Here is a 23,889-nt window from a genome sequence, read left to right as displayed (position 1 = left end):
GGTTAGCAGGCACACAAGTCCATTGAAACTAGTTATTTTACAAGCATTCTACGTTCATAATCTTTGAACCTATTGATTTCTTTTTTTAATATGTTGACCATTTTCCTGCATATTCTAGTTTTTGTTAGGTGGGAGCAGTGCTGCTATATCCTGCTTTTCTGCTTCAAGTGCAATAGCTTCCCCATGAAGAAGATTCTTTGAACGGTCTCTTAAGGTATTTTATTTATGGTTCTAAGGTAGATATATTTTAGTTGGTTGGTTTGCTTCCCCTGCACCAACTTCTCTATCTTGTTTGTTAACTGAGTTCAGATTAATTCTATTGTCTAACATTGTAGCACTGGGTTGGATACAAAAGGTCTCCTTTCACTGACAGAGCAACTCCTTCGGATGTTCGTTTTATGGGGTGGTGCCAATCTGGACACTTCTCCTAGACTTCAGTACAATCACAGCCAGGATCTTTTAACTCCTTTCCATTTAAAATTTCAGGAAGTGTCTGAGTCATGGATATTCACTTTATTGGATGTATTTAGAATTGGATTGCTCTATGTACTTTGCTGTGTACTTTTCTTCTTGCAAAATGCAGTAAGGGAAAAGTTTAACTAAGAAATATTGACTTATGCTAGAACAGGTTGAAGTATTTGGATAAAGCACTATACAGCATGCACTTTGTCCCCACACTTTGCTGGTCTTTCCACAAACATATGTTAAATGTCCTCAGTCCTATTCATATGCAACACATAGCCTGCTTAACATCCAATAAAAGAGACTGAAGACTGGTATTAGTTTAAAGGAACCAAGTTTAAAAAAAAAAGTAGGGGAGGGGGAAGCAAAACTTGTAAAACTTTTTAAAGGCGGCATAGACAACACAGTTTAACCTCTTTGACACAGTTTAACCTCTTTATCGGTCGATACAAATGACTGGTATCCAGCACTGGGCAGAAGTATTCAGGCCAGGCCTTTCAACCACTTTAAGGGGGAGAGTAAATTCTATTTGCTAAAGAAAGGTATCTGAAAATATACTTGCCCAACCATGGCTCCCAAAATAAGTATTTTCAGACACCTGTTTCTGCTGGAACCCATCTTCATACACAAAAGCATTATGCATTTGATACACACTCCAAAGAAGCACACAAATGGCCAGTCCAAGGATGCTTTCATGGAACACCACACTGCATATATAGATTTACTTGTTATCCCCATCCCCATTTAGCATATGGGGAAAATGAGGGGGAGGAACTGCTGCTCACAACTGCAGATCAAAGACTGTCAACACTAACAGAACTAATCATGGTTGGCAGAGTACATGTAAGCAACACACACAGAGTGGGGTATTTGTTGCATGTGTGGGAAGAATCCAAAAATTTAAGAAAACACCAAGAAGTGTGAAAAATGGTTTATATTTTATGCAAACAAGTATTTATCAACAGATTTAAAATCACATTGTTATATCTTAGAAAAACTCTGGAGTAAAGAAGATTCAACTCTACTGGAAAGCAAAGTGCTCATAGCAACGTTAATACAATTTCCACAAAAGTGCATATGGGTTAATGTAAAAAGCATTGTAGTACCCATTCCTGTACACTGTAAAAAGGACTCAGAAAGCAGTTTACAAATATGGCATTGTCAGTCACTACTGATCGTCAAAGCTGCTTTTACAAGATTGTACAGCAACAAGCTTTTTTACAAAAACTTTTTTTTAAAAAAAACTTACAATTTTATAGTAAGATGTAAAATATTCTTTTGTAAAAAAAGAAGTTGAGTGCATAAAAACATCAACTGTATAAAACATTTAAAGTTGTCCATATGTGCCACAATCCCTCAAGACTGAACAGGCTTCTGCAGATAGCTCACCCTTCTGAGTGCAACTCATGCTGGCTGAAAGGTCCAGAACGCAAAATGGCATTTAGCACATAAAGATGTTCATGCAATGCTACCGCACTGCAATACTAGCATTACCAACCACCAGTTAGATAGGAAGGATCTTCATGCACAGCAGCATGGTGCAAGCTGCTTGTGTACATAAGGATCTGTGATCAAGGACATGTTCTTTACATTTCATACAGCATGGATTATTAATCATTTGCTAATGTGTTACGTTCAATATGTCTGATTTCTCAAAATTATTAAGTATTGTCATTACTTAAAAACCACAAGCATTCACACACTCTCTCTACTCAGAATGCCTCCTATACAAACCCCACAAAACAATTTGGTCTTCAACAATTCCCATTTATTTCAGAGGGGCTTTCTACAGAGAAGTACCTGATGAATTACTCCTTAGTTACCACTCTTAAATATTTTAGTTGAGAGTAGTCTTTCTGACATCAGTAGATTAACCTAAAGTGGTTGAGATTTTCAGCTTAAGTATCTGTACATATTTTGAACATTTGTAGTGCGCTCTCACTCTTTTTCTCAAACACACACAGAGCCTGGTTTCCCCAATTCAGGTATCTGCCCCTTAACACTATGGAATCCAAAGCTTAGTAAATATGATGTAAGCCCTATGCTTTACAGTGCTACATTATATTTATAACTTTATTCACACCTGCTATTCTCAGTTCCTACGAAGTGCTGCTTATGTATTCTACAATATTGTTCACGACTTCTTATCCAAAGAGCATACTATATAAAGCAATAAAGGTGTTTCTCCAAAGTTAAGCCAGGACAACCACCACAGAGAGGTTTGGATTTTTGCCAGGCATATATCAGAGCTCTAGCAATTAATAAAGCACATAACCTTTTTTGTTCATGTGTGTAACATTTTGGTCATGTTTCTCAGCAATTAATTTCTTTTAAGAGACAAAATATAGTACATCTATATTACATGGGGAGGTGGGGAACACTGGTCATATTACACATAATGCAATACTTATTTAAAAATTAGCTTATTTCCCTATTTCATATCAGCATGAATTCTTGGATAATCTGAATAATTTCTTTCTAACTCAATTTGTCTTTATATTTTTAGTTTTTTCAACTCTACATGAGATCTCCCCTTAAATCAGTAAGTTATGTCACTTCTGTCTGAAGAAAAGCCACAACTGGTCACCTGTCCAAAGGCAGAAGGATTTGGGAGGCAGGACCAGTTGAGGCAAAGCACTGAACACCACCACTATTAAGGGGCATCAACTACTCCTGACCTATAATAAAGCATGTAAATTTACATGGGCTGGAAAAAATGGGAGTTGGCAGCAGTAAGTGAATCTCTCTAGACAGTTGACACATCACATGCTGGTGGGTTGTTAGCAACTGATTTTGGCTCGGAAGCACAGCAGAGAAAGGTATTTCTTCCCAAGGTTCTATGGGCAAACCGGAAGTACATGATGTGGCCCATTGCGACAAAGGAAACAGAAATAAGCACCAGCAATCCAAAAGCTTCAGGGTTCGGAGCTAGGATGACCATGATGAAATGCAACAGATCCAAAAGGTAATTCATGGAGTTTTGGACACCATTTATGATACCTCTTTCTGACTCTATCACATTTTCTTGGAGCAACTGTGTGACAGTCAGGTCAAAACACCACAGGCCTGTGAAGAACAAAAGGAAAATCTGTGTTCAGTTCTTGCTTGGGGGCAAACAGCAACAACAACTCACACAAGAGATCTCACAGGTCTCCAAAAGTTAGAGAGATATTTTTTCAGCTAACAGGGAGATTCTCCTTCCCATTTTAAAATGGGACTATTTCCATGCTTTAATGAAATCAACAGAGATAGAACTAGGCCTATTTTTTGCCCTTAACTGAATTTTTTTCTTCCACATATAAGTAAAAGGTGCCAGTTTAAGGAAAAAATATCTGATCAATGAGCCATGAAACTGAATTTAAGTCATGTGGGACATATGTAATATTCCTAATGTTTTAAATTTTAGATTTTAGTTTGTTTTTTAAATACACATTTTTACTGTATTTGATATGGTCTGAAAACTTATTAAAAGTTTATTTATTTATATTTATTATTTTATTTATACCCCACCCTTCCTTCCAGCAGTTCATGATTTATAAATAAAAGTGCCTAACTTGTTCATCTCATGAAAAATATACAGATTGCCATTAACTAACAGCACAATCATTTGCAAGTTTATCTGGAAATCAGTCCCTTGGCATCGGATAAGACTTGCTTCCTAGAAAATGTGTTTATGATTGTATCCCAAGTCTCCCATCCCAGGATAATTATGAAAAGATGTGAACTATTAAACCCTAAAAAGATTTATAGTATAATCACTCTTAACAGTTCTCTCTTAACAACTGTTCTAGACTCTAGTATTAATACACAGTTCTGCTCCATTGTCATACTTTTCAGAGTGAATGGCAGGATGACGTTTGCTTGGAAGCTGGTTTTTGCCTTGCATATTTATTACTCACAGATCATATATACACATAAGGAACATGAACCTGCAATTTCCACATAAACAATTCTACATCCAGGCCAGCATCATAGTATTTTGTATATTCCATTAGTCTTGGAACCATGGATAAGAACCATATTTAGTGTACAATCTTTTATATTAAAATCTGATTTTAGCAAAGGGATCTACAACTACTAGATAGGTCCAGATTTTTATATAAAGTATCCAAAACATCTTTGTACTATTTTAATATGTTTATATAACTGATTTATCTTATTCTTTCTTCATCTTTATCTCTTATTTTCTTTTTTGTATACTTTTTTGATGTATATGCAAAAAGCCTGGTTGACTATCGTGCAATAAACTGAACTTTATATATAAAGCATGAAAAACAGACATTTTTAGACAAGACAATCTAACTTACCAACTCTTGCAGCAATGACTCCTGCAAACAGAAAGCTAACAGAGATGAGAGGCACAGAGTTGAGAGCCAACTCTGGATCAGATGTAGACACGTTGACCAAGGCAGGCATTCCAGTTGTAAAGGGCATTTCAAGGAGATCACCTTGTGGTGCCATTGTAGGCAATGGATTACTTTCAAACAATCTAGCACTGATGTCAGCAAATGGGGAAACAGTCAGATCCAAAGGACTTCCAGGCAAAAAAACTGAAATCACACACAAGACCAGAGAGGCTAGCTGGGCTACCCCAGAGATGATACCAGTGCGAACCAGCCCGCACTTGCGACGCAGCCAGGTAAAGGCTACTGTACCCATGATTCCACTTATGGCAGAGGCCCCCATTAAGAGGCTTAGTGTGGAACCACTCAGTCCCTGAGTGTATGCATAGCCAGTAGTAATGCAGTCAAAGCCCAGAACAGTCATGTAAAGGAATGCAAGGCCCATGCCTGCAAGAAACACCGGTTGGTTGTAGTAAGCAACCCATCCATCACGGAATGTAGTGAAAGGCTCAGCCATCCGAGAAACACAACTAACTTCTTCCTCCTGTTTGGGATCAAAGACAGCTACATCTTTCTCGCCAATTAACTGGACTCCTTCGTTGGGCTTCAATTCACCATCTGTGCATAGAGACAAGAGTTAAGTATTGCCAAAACCCAAAAATCACACAAATTGCAGTATGACATTTATTTCGTTGTTGCTTTGTCAAACCTACTAACTGTAGAATGAAGTCAAGTTAGCAAGGAGAACTCAGCAGAGCCTACTCTGTTACATGCTTTCTATTGTTCAATGGAGACTTCAACTGCACCCAGCTCCTAAACATATGGCTTAAACGAAAGACTGGGGATCATCAGGATATAGTACCAATATTGGCCTGATGTCCTGGTTACTTCAGTTTTATTTTATTTGTCAATTTTAATGGACTTTGTATTATTTTAATCTTTTGGAAACCACTTTGGTATTTTCCTATTATAAAAGTGGTATTGATATAGAAATTTTTATAATAAATAAACAATGGAGTTATACATTTTACAGTAATACATTTTACTGATTTTAAATGGAACAGTTTTCTAAGTGATATATTTATGACCAGAGTCACTGAACACTTGATATATATTCCTATGTGTTTGCATGTAACATATAGTTAGCCTCGCCCCCCCCTCCCCCAGCAAGAATCTAGAATTTGCGAGTCTTCAGATTTTTAAACAGCAACTCAAAGAAGGAGTGATGGTTGAGAATTTGCATGAAAGAAACTAGCAAGTTTAAACTTTCCCAACTCAAAGACTTTTTAAAGTATTACTGTATTATAGTGAAGCCAATTTTGGAAGAATTCTATGAAAAAGGGATTGGGGCTGCAATTTTATACACACCTACTTTCAACTCAACAGGATTTACTTTTGAGGAGGCATGCATAGGATTGTGCTATAGATCATTTGTATTTAGTTAAATATACCCTTTTGAAATATTGGTACCTTTCTGTATGTTCAGCTGTTTTAGTTCTGACTCTTCAACCTTTGAGCTGGCTTTATGAGCCAAAGCAGGAGTTTTCTGGTAAACTTTCCAGAGCAGTGTATATTCTACACATACGGAAATCAAGTTCCAGCCAGAAATGAATCCACAGCCAATCACTGGTGATCCAAAGGTCATTATTTGTCCAACAGCCATCGGGGCCAAAATATTGGTCAGCTGGTCAATTCTTCGTATTGTAGCATTCATATCTATAAAGAAATATTAGAATGCCAAAAATTAGTACTTTATATAGAAGCTAGCAATCCCAATTTTAAAACCATTTACTTGCACACAATGATCTCTAGAAGATCAACACAATTTACTCCAAATAAGCAAGCTTTGATTTGGAGGGTAACATCCAAACAACATATATTATCTCAAAAGTTTTCCTCATACTGACTCAGAAAACTTTAAAAATTCATGCATACCCAGAACAGGGCTTTTTAAAACCCACTAGCTTCTTAAAGGCTTGACAGCATTACTGGATTAGAGCACAAAGTATGTAGGCTCAGTATTTAAGAGCCGTTTCTCACATTTCCCACAACTGCAAATGTACCTGTAGCCCAGTATAGTAAAAATAAAGCTTGAGTGTCAGCTGCTCTAGCACCCCATCTCCATTACAATTACACAGCAACCCTACCAAAGTTGTATCTATATCGGCCAAAGGACAGCAGGCTGGCCAGTTCTTCTCTTCTGGCCTTTGATATTCCCTCACAGAAGATGGACTTTTAGCAGGTGTGGCTTGCACGACAAGCTACATCTGCTGAAATTTTGTATTTTACATAGTTAATAGAGGTGCAAGAACCTTGTCCTCTTTTTTTCAGTTGGCCACCTATGTAGATACCTTGGGGACCCCCCAGGATGCCAAGCCAGTCTGGCACAGGAAATAAGAATGAGGTATCCATTGGCAGCTGTGTGTAAGACAAGTGCTCCTGGTAAAGCTTCCATGTAAACAAATATAGGCACACTACTACACCAAAAGGTAACCGTTATGGGAGGTATGCAGCTTTTTCCATCAGTGCAATGATTTCTGCTTGCACAACAGATCTTTCCCCCTCTCCTTACCCACCATGTTCCCCTAGATCTGTTCTGAGGTTCTCCCTCAACCCTACAGAGCAGATTTGGGGAACGTGCAAGGCACACACAGGAAGAATACTGGAGGTTAGGGGAGTCCCACTGCACAAGCAGAAATCCTTGTGCTAATAGAAAGAGCTGGATACCACCTTTTAAGTCCAACTGACTATATGGAAGAGTTAAGCATGTATAAGCAACCAAAATAAATGGAACATGATCAAGATTGTTAAACAGGCAATTATCCCCCTTTACTGAAATACCACTATACACCCTGGAATTAATGAAAGTGTCACATGGGAAGACTCGCTGGTTGCATCCGCACATGCTCGGGACTAGAGTTGAAGGCTTGCTGTATGGCAATGGAGTTCACTCCTCCTATTACAGAGGATGTTGGCGTGAACTCATCTTACGTGGTAGAAGTAATGTGAATCTTAGCCACTGTCATTCTGCAAGTAGTATTGTCAAAGCAAAAAAGTGACAAAGTATTGATTCTAAGCACAGATGGCTAAAAAGGTCTGTGTTTATTCCATCTTGACAGTGTAATAGCTGAACTATAACAAGGGCCCAAAGAGCATAATGACTATATGGCCACCCAGTACTCCAAATGTTATAATTCATTGCTCTCTTGCTCTCGCTAAACAGAAGACCAAGAGGAAAAAAAAGAAACAGAGACTGCCCTTTATAACCTGATGTTGACTCATCACTCCTGCAACCCAGAAAAATGTGCTGATTTTAGTTAGTTCAAAGCCAAGCACACAGAGCAAAATCGATTTAAGATAACTGAAAGTCAATATACATCACCTGCTAATTTGTTTCTGTTTTCTCCTGCAACGACAACAACCCAGTCTCTTTGTATGGTAATTGCGGTAGCAGTGCTGGCCAAATTCGCGATGTTCGCTACTGTGATAACTAGAATATAGCAAAGTGTCTGTGGGAATGGAAAGAAATGTTTGTGCTTAAGGAAAAAGGCTATAAAGGAGGGGGTAAAGCAGAAATTAACTATTCTCCTTCAAACATTGTAATTATTTTAGACTGAACCGGGCCAAAGTACTCTTCGCAGATTAATACTGATTTCTGGCAGGAAAGTTCATCACTTGCCAACAACCATTGCGTGTTGGTGGATGCATCCATTGCTATCTCAAGAACTATTCTGTCTTCTCTTCCCTCCATGTTGATACACAACTAGAGCTGTCAAAATTCATTTGGCAGGGGTGGGGAAACTGGCCAGTTAGGCCTTCTTATTTGGCCTGCCAGGTCATTTTGCGCAAGCCATGGCAACCTGTCCAGCATCTGACATAATATAGGACATTGGTGTGGGGCAGGTAAAGTCACGGCTGGGGCAAAAAGGGCTTTGCAGGCACTGCTGTTCAACAACACTTGCCAAGCACTTTGCCAGATGCTTTGAAGCCCCGACTATCAACTGATTGTTGGGGCTTCAAAGTGCAGTGCTTTCTACAAACACTGACTATCAGCTGACTGTCAGTGGTTTAAGACAGCCCTCTTGGGAACTCCCTACTGCAGCTGATGGGGCTGGAGGAAGCAGCTTGGATTCAAAGCACTTCCTCCAACGCTTTAAATTGAAACTGCTTTCTCATGAAAGAATAAAAATGCTCAATTTTTCAACAGGGCATTTTTTCCTCCCCTGAGAAAGCAATTTGGATACATTAGGTCTGGTGACTGACAGGTAGGTCTCATCCACCTGCCAAAATTAGCCCACAGGGAGTGTGGAGGAGATGAGGATCTGGCCTGTTAGTCAGATCCAGGTCCCCACCCCGATATAAAGAAATGAAATGGCATACATTCTGCTTGGAAGTATATCACTTGCTCAGCTCACATAATCAAACCATGATGTGGAGGATCATGAATGTAGTTTAAAATTGATTTTTCCTTCTGGTTTGGAAGGCAAGGACTAATAACAGCTGCCAATTCAGATGCCACTTCCTCTTGTGAAAAAGAAACTCTGAGACCTCCTGATTTATCTGTTACTTACCTTTCATTTCAGCAGTAGCAGATCTTGACAGGTCCTTGGATAATCCAGGTCCCCCAAAAATGATGCCATGGGTAATCACAAAGACTATTGAAGATGAAGCCTAACAGTGCAATCCTATAGTTAGGGATGGGGAACCAGTAGCCCTCCAGATAATGTTGAACTCCAACTCCCATCAGCCCCAGCCAGCATGGCCTGTTGCCAGATATGATGGGAGTTGTAGTCCACGACCATCTGAAAGGCCATAGGTTCCACAATCCTGCTATAAATGTCTACTCAGAGTTTCATTGATTTCATCAGAGTTTACTCGAAGGTCAGCATGTATCAGATTGCTTTACTACTGATCTAATATGAAACTGTGAGACAAATGGATCTGACCTTATTAGCATAGTAATTAATTGAATCTAGTAAATACCATGATTCAAAGCTTTAAGCCGCCTGAAAAAGACAATAGTGCTACAAAAATCAAGTGTTTATAAATGCTTTTTAAAAGTGTTAAAAGTTTGTGCACTTACAAGAAGCCACCCTTGATATAAAGCCAAAAGCTGAGTCTTAAACAGAAAAACAATCATCAGAAGGATGCCACACAAGATGACCGATGCATTCTGGACAATTAAGGATGTCTGAGCCACTGTTTAGAATAAAGGGGGAAGAGGGCAATTACATTTTAGATCATGGTGACAAATGACAATAGGAAATATGTAGACATTCTAAGGATCCTATATCTTTTCATGCAACTTCCAGTCTCCTGCCTTGGAACTGTTTTATGTCAACATGCTTTGGTTAAATTGTTTTATTTCAGTCAACATCCCGGTCCTAAGAACATTTATATGAAATATGTTGATTATCTCACAGCATTTATATAGCAAAGTTCAGTCCAGAACACACTGGCAGCAGTCCAGAGGATTGACCATCAACGGGCCAAGACACCATACATATGCCCTCGCTACTCTGGGAATTTTCACAGCAGCAGCTTCCACTGCCAGCTGTTTCTCAAGACTCTGAGGGTGCAATCCTGCTCTGATTGGAGTAAATGGCAAAACTTTCATTGGTGAATAATGGAGCAAGACTTAGACCCAGTGGAAACAAATGTTTGGCAGTTTACCATTAGGAGCTATGGCAGCACAATCAAGGGGGGCAGTGGAAATTTGGATTATCTGGAAGTCTAGTCTCATTTATTTTGATGGGACTCATTTTCATATTAGCTTATTACAAAATGGATTCCATCAAAATTAATGGAAGTTATGACCATATTCTAAGATACATTACTTGTTAATAAGTTCCAGTGACTGTTTTGAACTATGTTTCATGGAGCCAGTACAGCTTACCCATCTTCTCTATTGTGAAGAGAAGTTTGCAAAATAAGCTGTGTTGCACCACATTTATGCAGCCATGGTTAAGTCCCTGGCCTCTCAGTTTTCAAGTCTCATTCACTCTAGAGATGGTAGCCAGGAGACACCACATTCAAAGAAACATGGTACCTAGCCCAGTTAATTTGTTATTTTCTCCCAGCACTGTGAGGAACAGAAAAGGGGTGTCCGTAAGACTAGTACTTGGCTGAGACTGTGTTCCAGAATACAACATATGCAGGTCCAAAGAATTTAAAAGATGGCTTTAAACCAAGACAGCATTTGGTTAGGATCAAGACAAAAGGCAAGTTGACGCTGTCTGGTTTGCTCCTCCAGTTGAAAGAGTTAATTCTTTACTGACTGACCTCTTTGGCCTAGTGTTCAAACCCACTGGTTCCATCTTCAAAACAAAGTCATAATTTTTAAACTGCTAATGGTACAGCCAAGGAAGAAACACCCAGCTTCTAAAGTTTTACTTCTAATGGCACTAATTATTTGAAGTTATAATTATGTGACCTGCTTAAAGCTATTACCTTAATCTAAAAGACAAAGCATATGAATCTTGCAGAGAACATATTATAATTATTAAAGGCATGCAGCAGCATCTCTGTCACGTCTTTTACAAACAGGAGTCAAATTATTATTTTAAAGTTACTATCATACGCAAACTCCTGGGAATAGGTCCCATTGAAAACAGTGTTATTTACTTCTAAATAAACATGAATAGGATTGTGCAAGCTTGTACAATTATTTTTAATATCAACTCTGAATGAGACATTGAATTATTCTTTAACGTTATCAGTCCCTCTGGTTTTATTGAAATGCTGTACACTTTGACAAGGCACATCATTTTCAGACTGGCATAAAATTAGCGTTAGTAGCACAACTAGAGGGTTGTATCCAACTTATTCGTACTAGGAGTAGTCCCACTGAAATCAATGGACTTACATTAGTTGCATCTATTGCTTTCAGTGGCTCTACTCTGAAGTTGAGAGAGAACCCAGTGTTTCTTGAAAAAACTTGAAAACATGCAAATTTTATTTTTAAAATGATCTAGTTAGAAACTAGGCACTGGCATAAGCTGTTTAATCACTTCTATCTTGTTTAATGCTATTTCGGTTCCCCTTAGTATGTGCTGATATCCGTCAATACAATCATTAAAACACGACTAACCTTTGAGCCTTGAGTTCTTGTCTACCCAGTCTCCAATAATAGCTCCCAGAAGAAGAACAGACCCTGCCACAACCAATCCATAAACAGCAGTCAAGAGCAAACTATTTCCATACAGTTCAACCAGGAAGACAGACACTGCAAAATGCCACATACGATCTCCCTAGAACAAAAGAGAATTGTTTAATATTAAATAATTATAACTGAGATGCTGCATATAAGTTTAGGATGTCTATAAATATGTATCACCAAGAATGCTGTCTCCAGATTTTGGGAAGTCCCTCGGGCAGCATGTTATCTGTGAGACCCCTTCCTTGCCACTGTCACATTCACTTGCCCTTTCCATCTGGGTCCTATGCACACCACAGCCCAGAAGAAGAGGGTGTGACAATTGGAGGTTGTAGCTCCTTCTCCTTGCTCACATCACATGCTTGAAAACGACAGATGGAAAAGCAAGGCCAGGGGACTCTGGGGTTCAGTAGTGGGCATATTGGAGAGGTGTGGGCCTTCATAGAGGCCCAATGATAGCATCCTGTTATGCCCTGACTACAAACATCTTATTGTACCTCATTACCAAGAAGTACTTCTCACATACAAGGCCCATTCTGCCACTATGGCATATCTAAGGTCAGTAAGTTATAAGCTTGTATAACAAACCATCTTAGAGTTCAATTTGCATCCCACTGATGTCATAACCAAATCCACATTGATAATATTAACAGCTCACTTTTATTAGGGAGCAAGTTGAACTCAGTGGGACTTACTTCAGAGTAAACATGTATAAGATAGAATTGCAACCACAGTGCAACACAAAGTATGCTTCTTAGGAGAGAGTTCTAATGTACTCAGTGGCGCTTACATCTGAGCAAACATTCATAAAATTGTCCCTCGTGTGGGGCATCTTTATGTCATTACATGACACATTCCTTGTCACCATCACTCTGATTAAAACAAGTCTGAAATAGTCTTCAGCCATTAAAATTGCAGAAACAGATTGATTATACATTTTTCTCAATTGTCTTTTTGAAGAAAATGTTTTGTTCCACCTTTGAAGCTTTATATTTTGAGTTACTGGCATAAAAAGAATATAGCCATGATTACTAACGGAGTCAGAAGTGTTGAGTGTACCAAGCTGGCTGAATAAATAGCTATCCTAGGAAGTTTATCTAATGGTAGCATTATCAAATTGTATCATCACTATGTTTTGAAATCAATTGGTATTGTTCATTGTAATGATGTATTGATATGGATCTTTGCTGTTGTGTTATGAGCTTCCTTATGTACATTTATTTGAAAAAGGAGTATACAAATTGAAATAATAACAACAGCAGCAAGCTGAAGCTCCCACCCCATACACCCACAGAGACCTTTTGGGTCCCACGCACACTACATACTGAGGCCCCTAATGTCTCCAACCCAACAGAAGTAGATTCCACCAACCCCCTCAATTTACTATTGTTTATTAATTTAAAATATTTCCTAGCTGCCCTTCAGCAGAGGATTCCAGGACAGTGTCCAAAATAATAAATACATAAATAAATAATGAGTTGTGTTCAACATAGGCGATTGTTCAGTTGGACAAGCAGAAATGCTTGCACTGATAGAGCAGTCTCCCCTGTCCTCCCCCATGCGCTATTCTGGGGGCTCTCCTGACCCTTCAGAACAGATCTGGGGAGAGGGCAGAGGGGAGTCCTGTTGCACTTGCAGGAATCCTTGTGCTCTGGCTTCCGCTAGCGAAATTAGTTAATTGAATATGACCCAAAATTTTTAAAAACAATTAACAAGATAAAAAGACAACCCAAACATAAAACTAAGCAACAAAGAAGGCAGGCAACTCTCCTCCTTTATTATCCCCCACGCTAAAGCTCCCTGCATCCCTTTCATTGGTTGCCTGAGCTGCTAACCCCCTCAAAGTTCTCTAGGAACGCCATGTGGTAAACTCACCCTTCTCCATCTTCATAACACTTTAATCTCAATGGTTTCATGAAAGGTGTCGTCCTTGACACTCTTCCAACTGTGCTTGAAGTTGACTAGATTTCAACTTCTAAATACTTATCAATAAATAAATCCTGTAAGTGCTGCCCAGATATTGACTTAAGCAATGGAAACTTTTCTATTATCCCAGCAACTATGATAACATATAAACTCCAATTGGTAAATGTCTATAATTGTTTTATTATTACTCAAATAAGTATAAGAACAGTAGCTTGCTACTATCAAGATGGTATTACAAGTCTGCTGGTGAGAAAATATGAACAAAGTCTTCTTTTTCTTATTTGTCATGCAGCAGTAGCTCAGTACACATTGACAGGGTATCCGACAGGTTATTCATACAGTAATCCATTATTTACTCTAGACAAATTACATTACAGGCAGTGGGACTACTCCACACTAAGTGGATTACTGACAGTAACGCTATTGGTCATATCAGTTAAAGATTCATTAAAGACAATTTGCCAGACAACCTGGCTAATGGGTGTCCCCCAATGCTCATTTACTTTGCAGTGTCCACATTTCAGCAATCTGCCTTAATCTAAAGAGACCTACAATTGTGTGCTCACTTGTGTTCAGCAGATGGTTTTTCACTTCAATAAGCAGCAGAAAAGGAGTAATTACTGATAATAATACATAACACACAAGTGGGACCACAACAAATTGCTCCTGTTCACTGCTCCAGTCAGCCAACTAAGTTATGCTGTCCTCCACAATTGTCCATTCTATTAGTCAGGGCTGTGAAGTCGGAGTCGTGGAGTCGGAAGCAATTTTGGATGGAGTTGGTAGAAATGTACCGACTCCAACTTCAAAATAAATTTTGATTGACAAATTTTTAAAAAATATAAATTCAAAATGTCAAAGAAGCTTCCCATGAAGTCAGCTATAGTTGAGCATTTCACCATAACTCAAGATGGAAAACATTTTGTGTGTCAGTGTATGACACAGGACCCAGATGAAGACAAATGCTGTGATGCCAAGATTCAGGCAGCGATAAGAATGCTCCTATGAGAGCTTCCAATTTAAAAAGGACATTTACAGCCCTTTCCAGGGCTGTGGAGTTGGAAGCAATTTTGGGTGGAGTCGGACAGTAGAAAAATAGAGGAGTTGGAGTCCGAGTCAAAGGTTTGGCGTACCGACTGCACAGCCCTGCTATTAGTCCTCCCAACCAGTCTTTCATTTCCCCTCTTCCAACACTTAGTTAGCATTTGGTAGCCACTAAGCATGCTTAGTCTTCACTGGATCCTTTTGTGGCTCCCCTACTTAGGGTTCCCCCCACAGAGGTTCTTTGTACTTCTGAAAACCTTGAGGTTTCCTTGAACTTGCCGATACATCCCCTCTTGTGCATCGATGGTGCCTTTTTGGCCACATGAGCAATGGCACTTCTGAACACTGGAAATAGAAAGAATGATGCCAGTTGTTAAACGCTTGAAAGCTTCCAAGGGTACTAGGGGAAAAACAACCTAATAACAGCTAGGGATATGCTGGAATTCCACCCAATTTGGATTTGGTACCAAATATTCCATTTATTCACTTATTCTCTATTGTTGTGGATTGAATTTTTATGTAGCAATTTTCCATTGCTATTTTTGAAAACGAACTTTAAAAAACCCACCTCTAAAATACTAAGAATGATATATCCTTTCATTTATCAATATTTCCTTTTAAAATATCAATATTTACCACTGGTATGGAGTACTGGCCCCTCTTTTTTTCCTGCTGCCCATGGCAACCATTATGTGCTGGTACACACGGCACTTTTGACAAGGTATGATAACCAGCACCTCATTTTCTTACCCCCAAAAACCATGGGTGTAATATATTTATTATCAGGAGTACACAAGTTCAAGGGAAGCATAGTTTGCTGCTCCGCATAAGGATTTCTGAAACACTGCGCCTTCTCCCTCACTCCCTCCAAGCGCTGGATGGGGGTGCAGAAAATCACCTATTTAGTCACAGGACTCAATCCAGAGTCCTGTTTCTATTCAGAAATTGCCCTTGCTAGATGGTTTAGTGCGTGTTTAACTTAACTTTCTGTCTTGCTGAGTATGAGATGTGCCAAACCTTATAGCCATGGGCAGTGGTCCGGGCAAGCGTATGTGCCACCTTTGTGACCACAACTAGGTGTTCTTTCTGTACAACAGTGCAAGCAGCCCCACACCACACATAGTTACACTGCCTGAATGATGACCATCTTTAAACAAGTATCAGACATTTTTCTCCTCAGAAAGAAACAGTTCTTTTTTTTAGGAAAAAGAATGGGATTAAGCATGCTAAACTCTGTAGTGAATTAGGTACAAAACATTTCACTCCCCCGACCCCCTGCAAATGTTATGGCCAGTTAAGAAGAGCACAGAGGTAATTACATTGGGTAGAGAACCTTTAAAGGAGGGATAGGGAACCTCAAGATGTTCCAACTCCAACTCCCATCAGCCCCAGCCAATGTGGCTTATGGTCAGGGTTGAAGGGAGTTGGGAGTCTAATGCATTTTAAGGACCAATCAGCCTAAATTAAAAACCACAACACCAGACACAAATATGCACAGGCACAGCAGATGTGTGTGCATAGTCAGAGGTTTAAAAAACTGTTTATTATACCTGGTCACCCAGCTGAACAAGCAAGCCAGCTTTAAGTTGAAAAAGCAGGTTCCAAGGTGAACAGCTACAGTGAAGCCATTCAAAGAACCTTTGGTCGTACGTGTGCTTTGCCTATAATGTTACAGTTGAGAATTATAGCCAAGCCCTTTTAAGGTCCCTTGATTTCAATGCGACACATAAAAGCAAGCACGTGTTTAATTCTCCTACTGACATTTATAGGAGCTGCATTACTTAACTATAGCTAGATCACACCCCAAGCATTTTATGTTGAGTTTGAGTGTCCTTTATTGGACTTAATAGTGGGATATGAACTTTCAACCAAAACTGGCCCATAACATTTTACTGCCTCAGGTGAAGGACAAGATGGCACCTTCACTCCTCATTCCACATAAAAAAGCCAACTGAATGAATAGCTGACTCTTACTTCAACACTGGAGAACGGACAGTGTCCTCCACTGCACCCAAGGGCAGCAAGCTAGATAAAGTTTCAGGGTAGGTTGCATGACATGTACAGCTCTGCTCTTCAACACCTTACTGCTGCTGCCCAGCATTTGCTGCTTGAAGCAGCTGCCTCATTCTACCTAATAGTAGGGCTGGCCCTGAGTGAAATATGACTAAAGCAAAGAGAGGCATTACTGAAAGCCCAATCCTAAACATTTGTGCCGTTCCACCCACTTGCAATAACCAATCTTAGTGGTTTTGCTAAGCTAGTTTAATGCCATGTGACCCTGTACTTCCAGGATCAAAGACTCCATTCCATGCCTCTGCATACCAGTCACTGGAGAGCAAAAGCAGAAGAGATCTGTTGCTCTCAGGTTCTGCTTGTTGACTACGTAAAAGCCTCTGATGGTCACTGTGAGAACAGCATGCTGGAAGAGACAGGACTTTGGTCTGGTCTGATCCAGAAGGGCTTTATGTTTCTAGCCTACAGATGCACCATACATTTATTTGCTACTGCAATAGAAGAGACAGGCTAGAAATTCGGTTGAATTACTATGATAAAAATGTACTGCTTTAACAGGGCTCTCTACTTCAATATGAGAACTGGATTAACTAGTTATTAATCACATGAGGTTAAGTATTTTTGCATAATTCCACATCAGTATCATACAGCAGATATATTGATGGTATGTGTTGATACAAACATATGTAGACACACAAAGCTCACAGTCGCTATCTTTTAGCTTAACCTACCTAAAAAGGTTGTTGTGAGAATAAAAGGATGGACTATGTTTTATTTATTTATACACACACACACACCTGCCCTGCCTTCCAGTAGGCGCCCAGGCTGCCTGGAGGAAAGGCAAGATAAAAATGCAATGTAACTTTGATTGTGAGGCCTCCTAAATACAGAACAGTGCAGACAGACACATGGCAGCTGAATATCGGAATCCACTCAAACTGTTACTTCAAAATTTCACACATATGTTCATTTTGGTAATGATTACTTTTCTAAACCCCAGGTTTCCCATAAGATTAATCATTCAGTTTATTAGTAACAGTGGACTAGAACATAAAAATTTAGCTTGACTTCCTCTTAAAGAAATAGCTAGACTTTTATTGGAACCAAGACAGAGACTTCTAAACACGGAGGAGGGGGTTAATTAGAAATGCTTTGCCTCATCCACCTCCCTCTTGCTAAGAACATGCTTCCTTAAAAAATATTGACTGGAACTAGTTGACTCAGATAACCAGTTTCCAGAAGCAACTTCTATATTATTCACAAAACAGAATCTGGAACTTCTTTATCCAGAGAACATCAAAGCAATAGTGGAAGAGAGCTAATCCATCATAAATGGCTAAGCTTTACATATTATTGGGGAAACAAATGCAAACTCTCTTGTTATTTTATACTTTGTTTTTGGATTTATGTTTTACCCCAATTTACTTTCTAATACAATCAAAGTAAATAGCCTTTAGCACAGAAATGAAAAACAACAACTTCCATCATCCCTGATGGTTGGCCAGCCTGGCCTTAGGATACTGAAGTCAGAATATGAATATCAAGGTTCTTTAACAAGTACAGAACAGAGGTACTACACTACTCTTCATTACAAGGCTCCAGCTCTGATCATAATGATACTACCATTGAATTCTACGGGGCTGTGGTGTGGTGGTTAAGGTGTTGGACTATGACCTGGGAGACCAGGGTTCGAATCTCCACACAGCCATGAAGCTCACTGAGTGACCTTGTGCCAGTCACTGCCTCTCAGTCTCATGAAAACCCTATTCATAGGGTCGCCATAAGTCGGAATCGACTTGAAGGCAGTGCATTGACATTGATTAAAGAATTTAGGATGAGTGTGTCAGAGCATATTTTAGCAAATGATTGTTGCATGTTTTGCTAGAATTATGATATCTTTGACAGGAAATCTCACCTCACACATCTATTGTTTAAAACTCCCTTGATGAGATATGCAACAATTGTGCGCACGTATACAGATCAGCCAAATGTAGATTTCTTATGGTTACATGTTACTTACCCAAGTGGACAGAGCATGTCCGAGGTAGAGTAGGAATTTTGCAGATGTGAAATAACTGGCACAGGATCCTACAATGGAAATAGTATAAAGTTGCTGTTTAATTCAAGTATGCTTTGCAAGTTTACTGCCCACTTTTCTTGTGCACCTACACAGTGGCCATGCTTTTATAATCATCATCGAGTATCATTTAACTGAATGAATTTGAGAGTGATGAGAAAGTATTTGTTGGTATTGAAGTAGCTTGACAGATACCCATTGGTTTAAGCTTTTAAACACCCACCTACTTTACAACTATTTTATTAACAGTCATAATACACTGAGATTTTCTATCTGTTTACATCCTGCCACCTATAGTGTGCCACGTATCTTGCTATCCACTGGCTTAGTCCCACTTCTATACCCATGTATCCCCAGCCACAGTTATTCCATGTACTAAATGTGTATGGAAGCACTGTCATCCAATCATATACCATTGGGAATTGCAAAGTTTCATCCTTTATGCTATTCAATGCAAAAAGTTATAAACTGAATTCCAGCAGTAGTCCTAGCTCTTTTTGACATAAAAGCCTAGCCCACAGCAGCTGACTCTACACAGGCACTTTTTCTAGGATACAAATTTATGTCCCTTTCAACAAAGGTAACAAAAGCAAAAAGCTCCAAGTCATACAGCACACAGGTAACAATCCACCTGTTGTCCTGTATATGCAGATGTCTCTTTCTCAAGGTGAAATAACATGCAATGTTTCTTCTATCATTCATCCCACTCATTTTATTCCTGATACTTGCCATATAGCACCCCTATGTGTGCTTTTCCTCTGTAAGGGACTATAGTCCACAGAGCATAATGCTTCTTCTCCCACCACTCCAGAACACACAGATTAATTAACATAACTTTTAAGAAAAGACATGCTGGGATTCCAGTATACCTTGAAGCCCTTCTAAATGTGCAAAGGGCCAGTTGTAAGAACACAGGAAGCTGCCTTACACCAAGTCAGACCACTTGCCCAGTACTGTCCACACTGACTGGCAGCAGCTTTCCAGAGTATCAGACAGGGCACAGTCCCAGCCTTACTTGGGTCTAAACCTGGGACCTTCGGCACGCAAGGCAGACGCTCAACCACTGAGCCAAGACTCTTCTTTAAATTTCTGAACGGCCATAGTAAAAGCACGGCACTCTGCACCAGCCTAAACGCACTCTCTTCTCTACTATTATTGCACACTAATCAGTGCTGTGATCTGACACTGCGGCTAAAGCCTGGTTTACATGTGTTGTGTTGTGGGGTGGGTGGGTGTTCGCGCACACGCCTAACGCGCCTCATTCACTGACCTGCACGGGCTAGCCTAAACTTCTTGCCCTGCATGTGCAGGGTCGCCCGCACGCCCATTCCTTCCCCGCGCGTAAACAGGACAGCCTTCACCGGCTTGGCACGCAGCCTCCACAGCTGCACTCCTGTCCCGTCTCCCTCTCCCAACCACCCCGACTCACCGCAGCATCCTTGGTTGTTTTGTTGTTCTGCCACCGGTCGGGTCATGGTTATCAGCTTCACACCTTTAGGTCTTTCCTGGGTCTTTTCTCTCAGGCGCTGTTGCTATCAAGCCCCTCCAGGCAGAGAAAGCGTGGGGAAGGAGGGAGGGAGAGACACGCGCACCAACACGCAACACAAGGACAACAGCTATGGGGACCAGGAGAAGCGAAAAGGAACAGCGGACGCAACGGGTTCCCCCCGGATTGGTCTTTCCAAACTTAGCTATCACTGTAGCTGAAGTTGGAAAGCGATGGCCTTATGCGCAGGTGGTTGCAAGGGAGCCGATCCGCTAATAAAGGGGGCCCAACAACGCGCCCACCACCCTCTTCAGGCTTCGGCCTCGCCCTCCCAAGCCAAAGCTGACCCCTTTGGCACTGTCCTTGCTTCTCGGCGATTCTGCTCTTTATAGAGAGGCGGGAGGTCGAGCGAAGGTGGAGGAGAGCCCGAGAGTCGCCTATCAGCGGCTAGCTGATCTGCATATCCCCTCCCGTCGTTCCCAGTCCTGGCTCTGTGAGCGGCGTCTATTAGTTCAAAGGGGAAGGTTTGGCTGAGAGAAAGAGGCGATGGCCGGTGCGTCCTTTTGGGAAGCTGGGACTGAGAGGAGGGGGGCCTTTTATAGGGCTAGGAAGGCTCACCCGAATCTCCACCCTGCAGCCTATTATCAGCTCCCCGCAGGGCTCTGCAAACAACTCAACACCCTGAAATGCACGGGCATCCTCCTTAATCTGCTTCTGTGCAAACACAAACACAAAATCCAATAGCTGCATTTAGAGACCCTTTAAAATAAATGACAGAAAAAGAAATGGCCACCACAGCATTTTCATAGTATTTATTTCATTCCACTTAAAAACACAATCATTTCCATCAATTCCCCTCTTGTAGCCCCTAATTTTACCCAAGTCCCACTCAATCCACTTTTACCCATATTTCCTACACTGGAAATTCTGACTTTCAGCTCTCCTTACTGGAACCCTGGTTACTCCTTACTGTGGGTCATTCCACTTATTTTCCAGTCGAGACCCTGGAGGTTCCAGTATCATCATTCCTTCTAATAGCGAACTCAGATGGTTGAGTAAAGTGCGTATACATTTGCAAGTGAAACAGGGCCACCTAAAAGGTGGTGGTTTCTACATACTCAAGAGATATTCTAGGTAAGCAGAAGTATATAACTCTCTAAATTTAAAAGAAAAATAATTACAAAAGAAATCACCCTACAAGCACCTGTGAGGTCCCTGGACTTTTAAAATGCTGGTGACAGTTGAGCCTATAAAGAGAAAGGGTCTAAAGAGCCTATAAAAAGAAAGGGTGGGGGACCTGTGACCCTCCAGATACGGTTGAACTCCAACTCCCATCAGCCCTGACCATTAGATATACTGGTTGAGGATGATGGAACTGGAGTCCAACAACATTTGGAGGACCACACGTTCCCCACCCATGGTCAGGCAGACTCTGCATGTCTATCAGTTCAGTCAGTGGTTGACAGCAGTTCAGTCACAGAGTGGGAGGGGGAGGGGGAGGGGAAGGGAACGGGAGAGCATAGGGAGAGAGGGAATTGGCCTGCTGAACCCTCTAATTAAGACCTAATACAGGTGTGGGGAATCTTTGGCCTTCCAGATGTTGCTGAACAACCACTCCCATTATCCCTGGCTATTGGCCATGCTTGCTGGGGCTGATAGGAGTTGTCATTCAGCGACATCTGGATGGCCAAAGGTCCTCCACACCTAGCCTAGTAGCTTATAGTGAGTATGGGGGGTGGGAATTAGGGTTGAGAAATGCATGTTGAGAAGGTCAAACACAATATATATAGAACGGGATGCTTCAGGAGGAAAGAAACGGGAAAGGCTATATTTTCCACTCTCCAAAATGCTTAGGTTCAACCATTCAAGTCTGGAAGCCCTCTAGTGTTATACAGCATAGCAGAGGAAGGGGAGGGGCAGGAAGGCGGGGGGGAGGGGGAGGAAGGCGGGGGGGAGGGGGAGGAAGGCGGGGGGAGGGGGAGGTGTCCTCCTTCCTTACAAAAGTTCTCATCTGTTCTGAGAGACCTAAACACCGAGCTTGGAAGATTACTTTTAAAAAGTAATAAATTACAGTTACAGTTACATGGCCCCCAAAAAGTAGTAATTACCGTTGCGATTACAATTGCTCTTAAAGTAACTGATTACTTTTACTCAAAAGTAATTACTACAATTACATGTTAGTTCCTTTTTTAAAAAAAAATGCCTACAAGGTTCTGGCCTTGGCTGCTGCACATCTAAGTAGCCTAAAACAACATTAAAAATAAGCACACACACACACAGGGTAGTAGAATATTTTTTTATCCATAAGATTAACAGAATGGCATAACAGAATCTCACATCCCCTCACCCCACCCCCAGCAATGATGATACCCCAACACACATATTTTTGTATATATATATTGCCTCCAGCTCTTTTCTCCTTCCACTCCTGTCAATTTTTAAACAATTGTTTTCTCCACTCCATCTTGCTCTCCACCTCCTCCCTTGTCACCTCCTAAGCACCCATAGAGCATGAAGAACAACGCTGCACAGAAGCCCAATTTGAAGCACATGATTTTTATTCACAAATCAGAGGAGCAGAAGACTTCCCCTGCTCTCCCCCAAGTAATGCGCAAAAGTAATGCTGGAAACATTACAATTACTCCTCAAAAGTAATTTATTTATTTATTTATTAGACGCCTATCTGGCTGGTTATCCAGCCACTCTGGGCGACGTACACAATAAAACATCCAAATACATTAAAACATTTAAAATCTCAAACCAGAATAATAAAACCTAACCTAATGAAGTTACTACTCGTTCTATTACCAGCAAGATGTAATGAAGTTACCCACTCATTACTCAAAAAAGTAATAAATTACAAGTAATTTGTTACTTGTAACTAGTTACTTCCAAGCTCTGCCTAAACAGGAGGACTTGTATATAAGTTTGTACATTAAAACAAAAAGAAACATTTAAACCAAAACAAAAAAATAAACAAATAGCCTGATAAAGGACTCTTGACCTTCCAGGACATCATCATCATCATCATTTCAATGTATTACCTGCCCTTCACCATTAAGTCCCAGGGCGGGTGACGCAATTTAAAATACAGTATTAAAAACAGTTTAAACATGCAGAATGTTGAAGTTCCAGTGGGGGAGGTGGAGAGAAGAGGGAATTGGCTGCTCAGGCCATTAACAGCTTACAGGAAGCATCCTGAAGTGGTCATTTGTTTTTCTATCACTCATGTTAGCATGCTCCCTGAACAGGTACACTCATTCTTTTAAATGAGTGTTTTGTTTTTATGTTGTTTATCTCCCTGGATGTGAATTCAAAGGGATTTTTATGTTAGCAGCTCAAGTTATTTGCTGGCTCCTTTTACCTGTTGTTTTTTATACTA

General features: G+C 40.4%; 1 protein-coding gene across 1 annotated transcript; it reads right to left on the bottom strand.

Moving 5' to 3' along the window:
- Positions 1-1,378: 1,378 nt before the first annotated feature.
- Positions 1,379-21,049, bottom strand: SLC40A1 (solute carrier family 40 member 1). Its single transcript, XM_061608228.1, has 8 exons — positions 20,451-21,049; positions 18,965-19,032; positions 11,896-12,055; positions 9,889-10,004; positions 8,188-8,314; positions 6,276-6,521; positions 4,770-5,423; positions 1,379-3,528 (listed from the first exon to the last, which is right to left on the bottom strand). Exons 1-8 carry the CDS (start codon positions 20,494-20,496, stop codon positions 3,209-3,211), a joined length of 1,737 nt encoding a protein of 578 aa, XP_061464212.1. The 5' UTR covers positions 20,497-21,049; the 3' UTR covers positions 1,379-3,208.
- Between the last annotated feature and the right edge of the window lie 2,840 nt (positions 21,050-23,889).

The sequence above is a fragment of the Rhineura floridana genome, chromosome 2 (genome assembly GCF_030035675.1).
Source record: "Rhineura floridana isolate rRhiFlo1 chromosome 2, rRhiFlo1.hap2, whole genome shotgun sequence".
Lineage (NCBI taxonomy): Eukaryota > Metazoa > Chordata > Lepidosauria > Squamata > Rhineuridae > Rhineura > Rhineura floridana.
The sequence above is the reverse complement of the archived record's forward strand: the minus strand, read 5'-3'. Positions and strand labels throughout refer to the sequence as shown.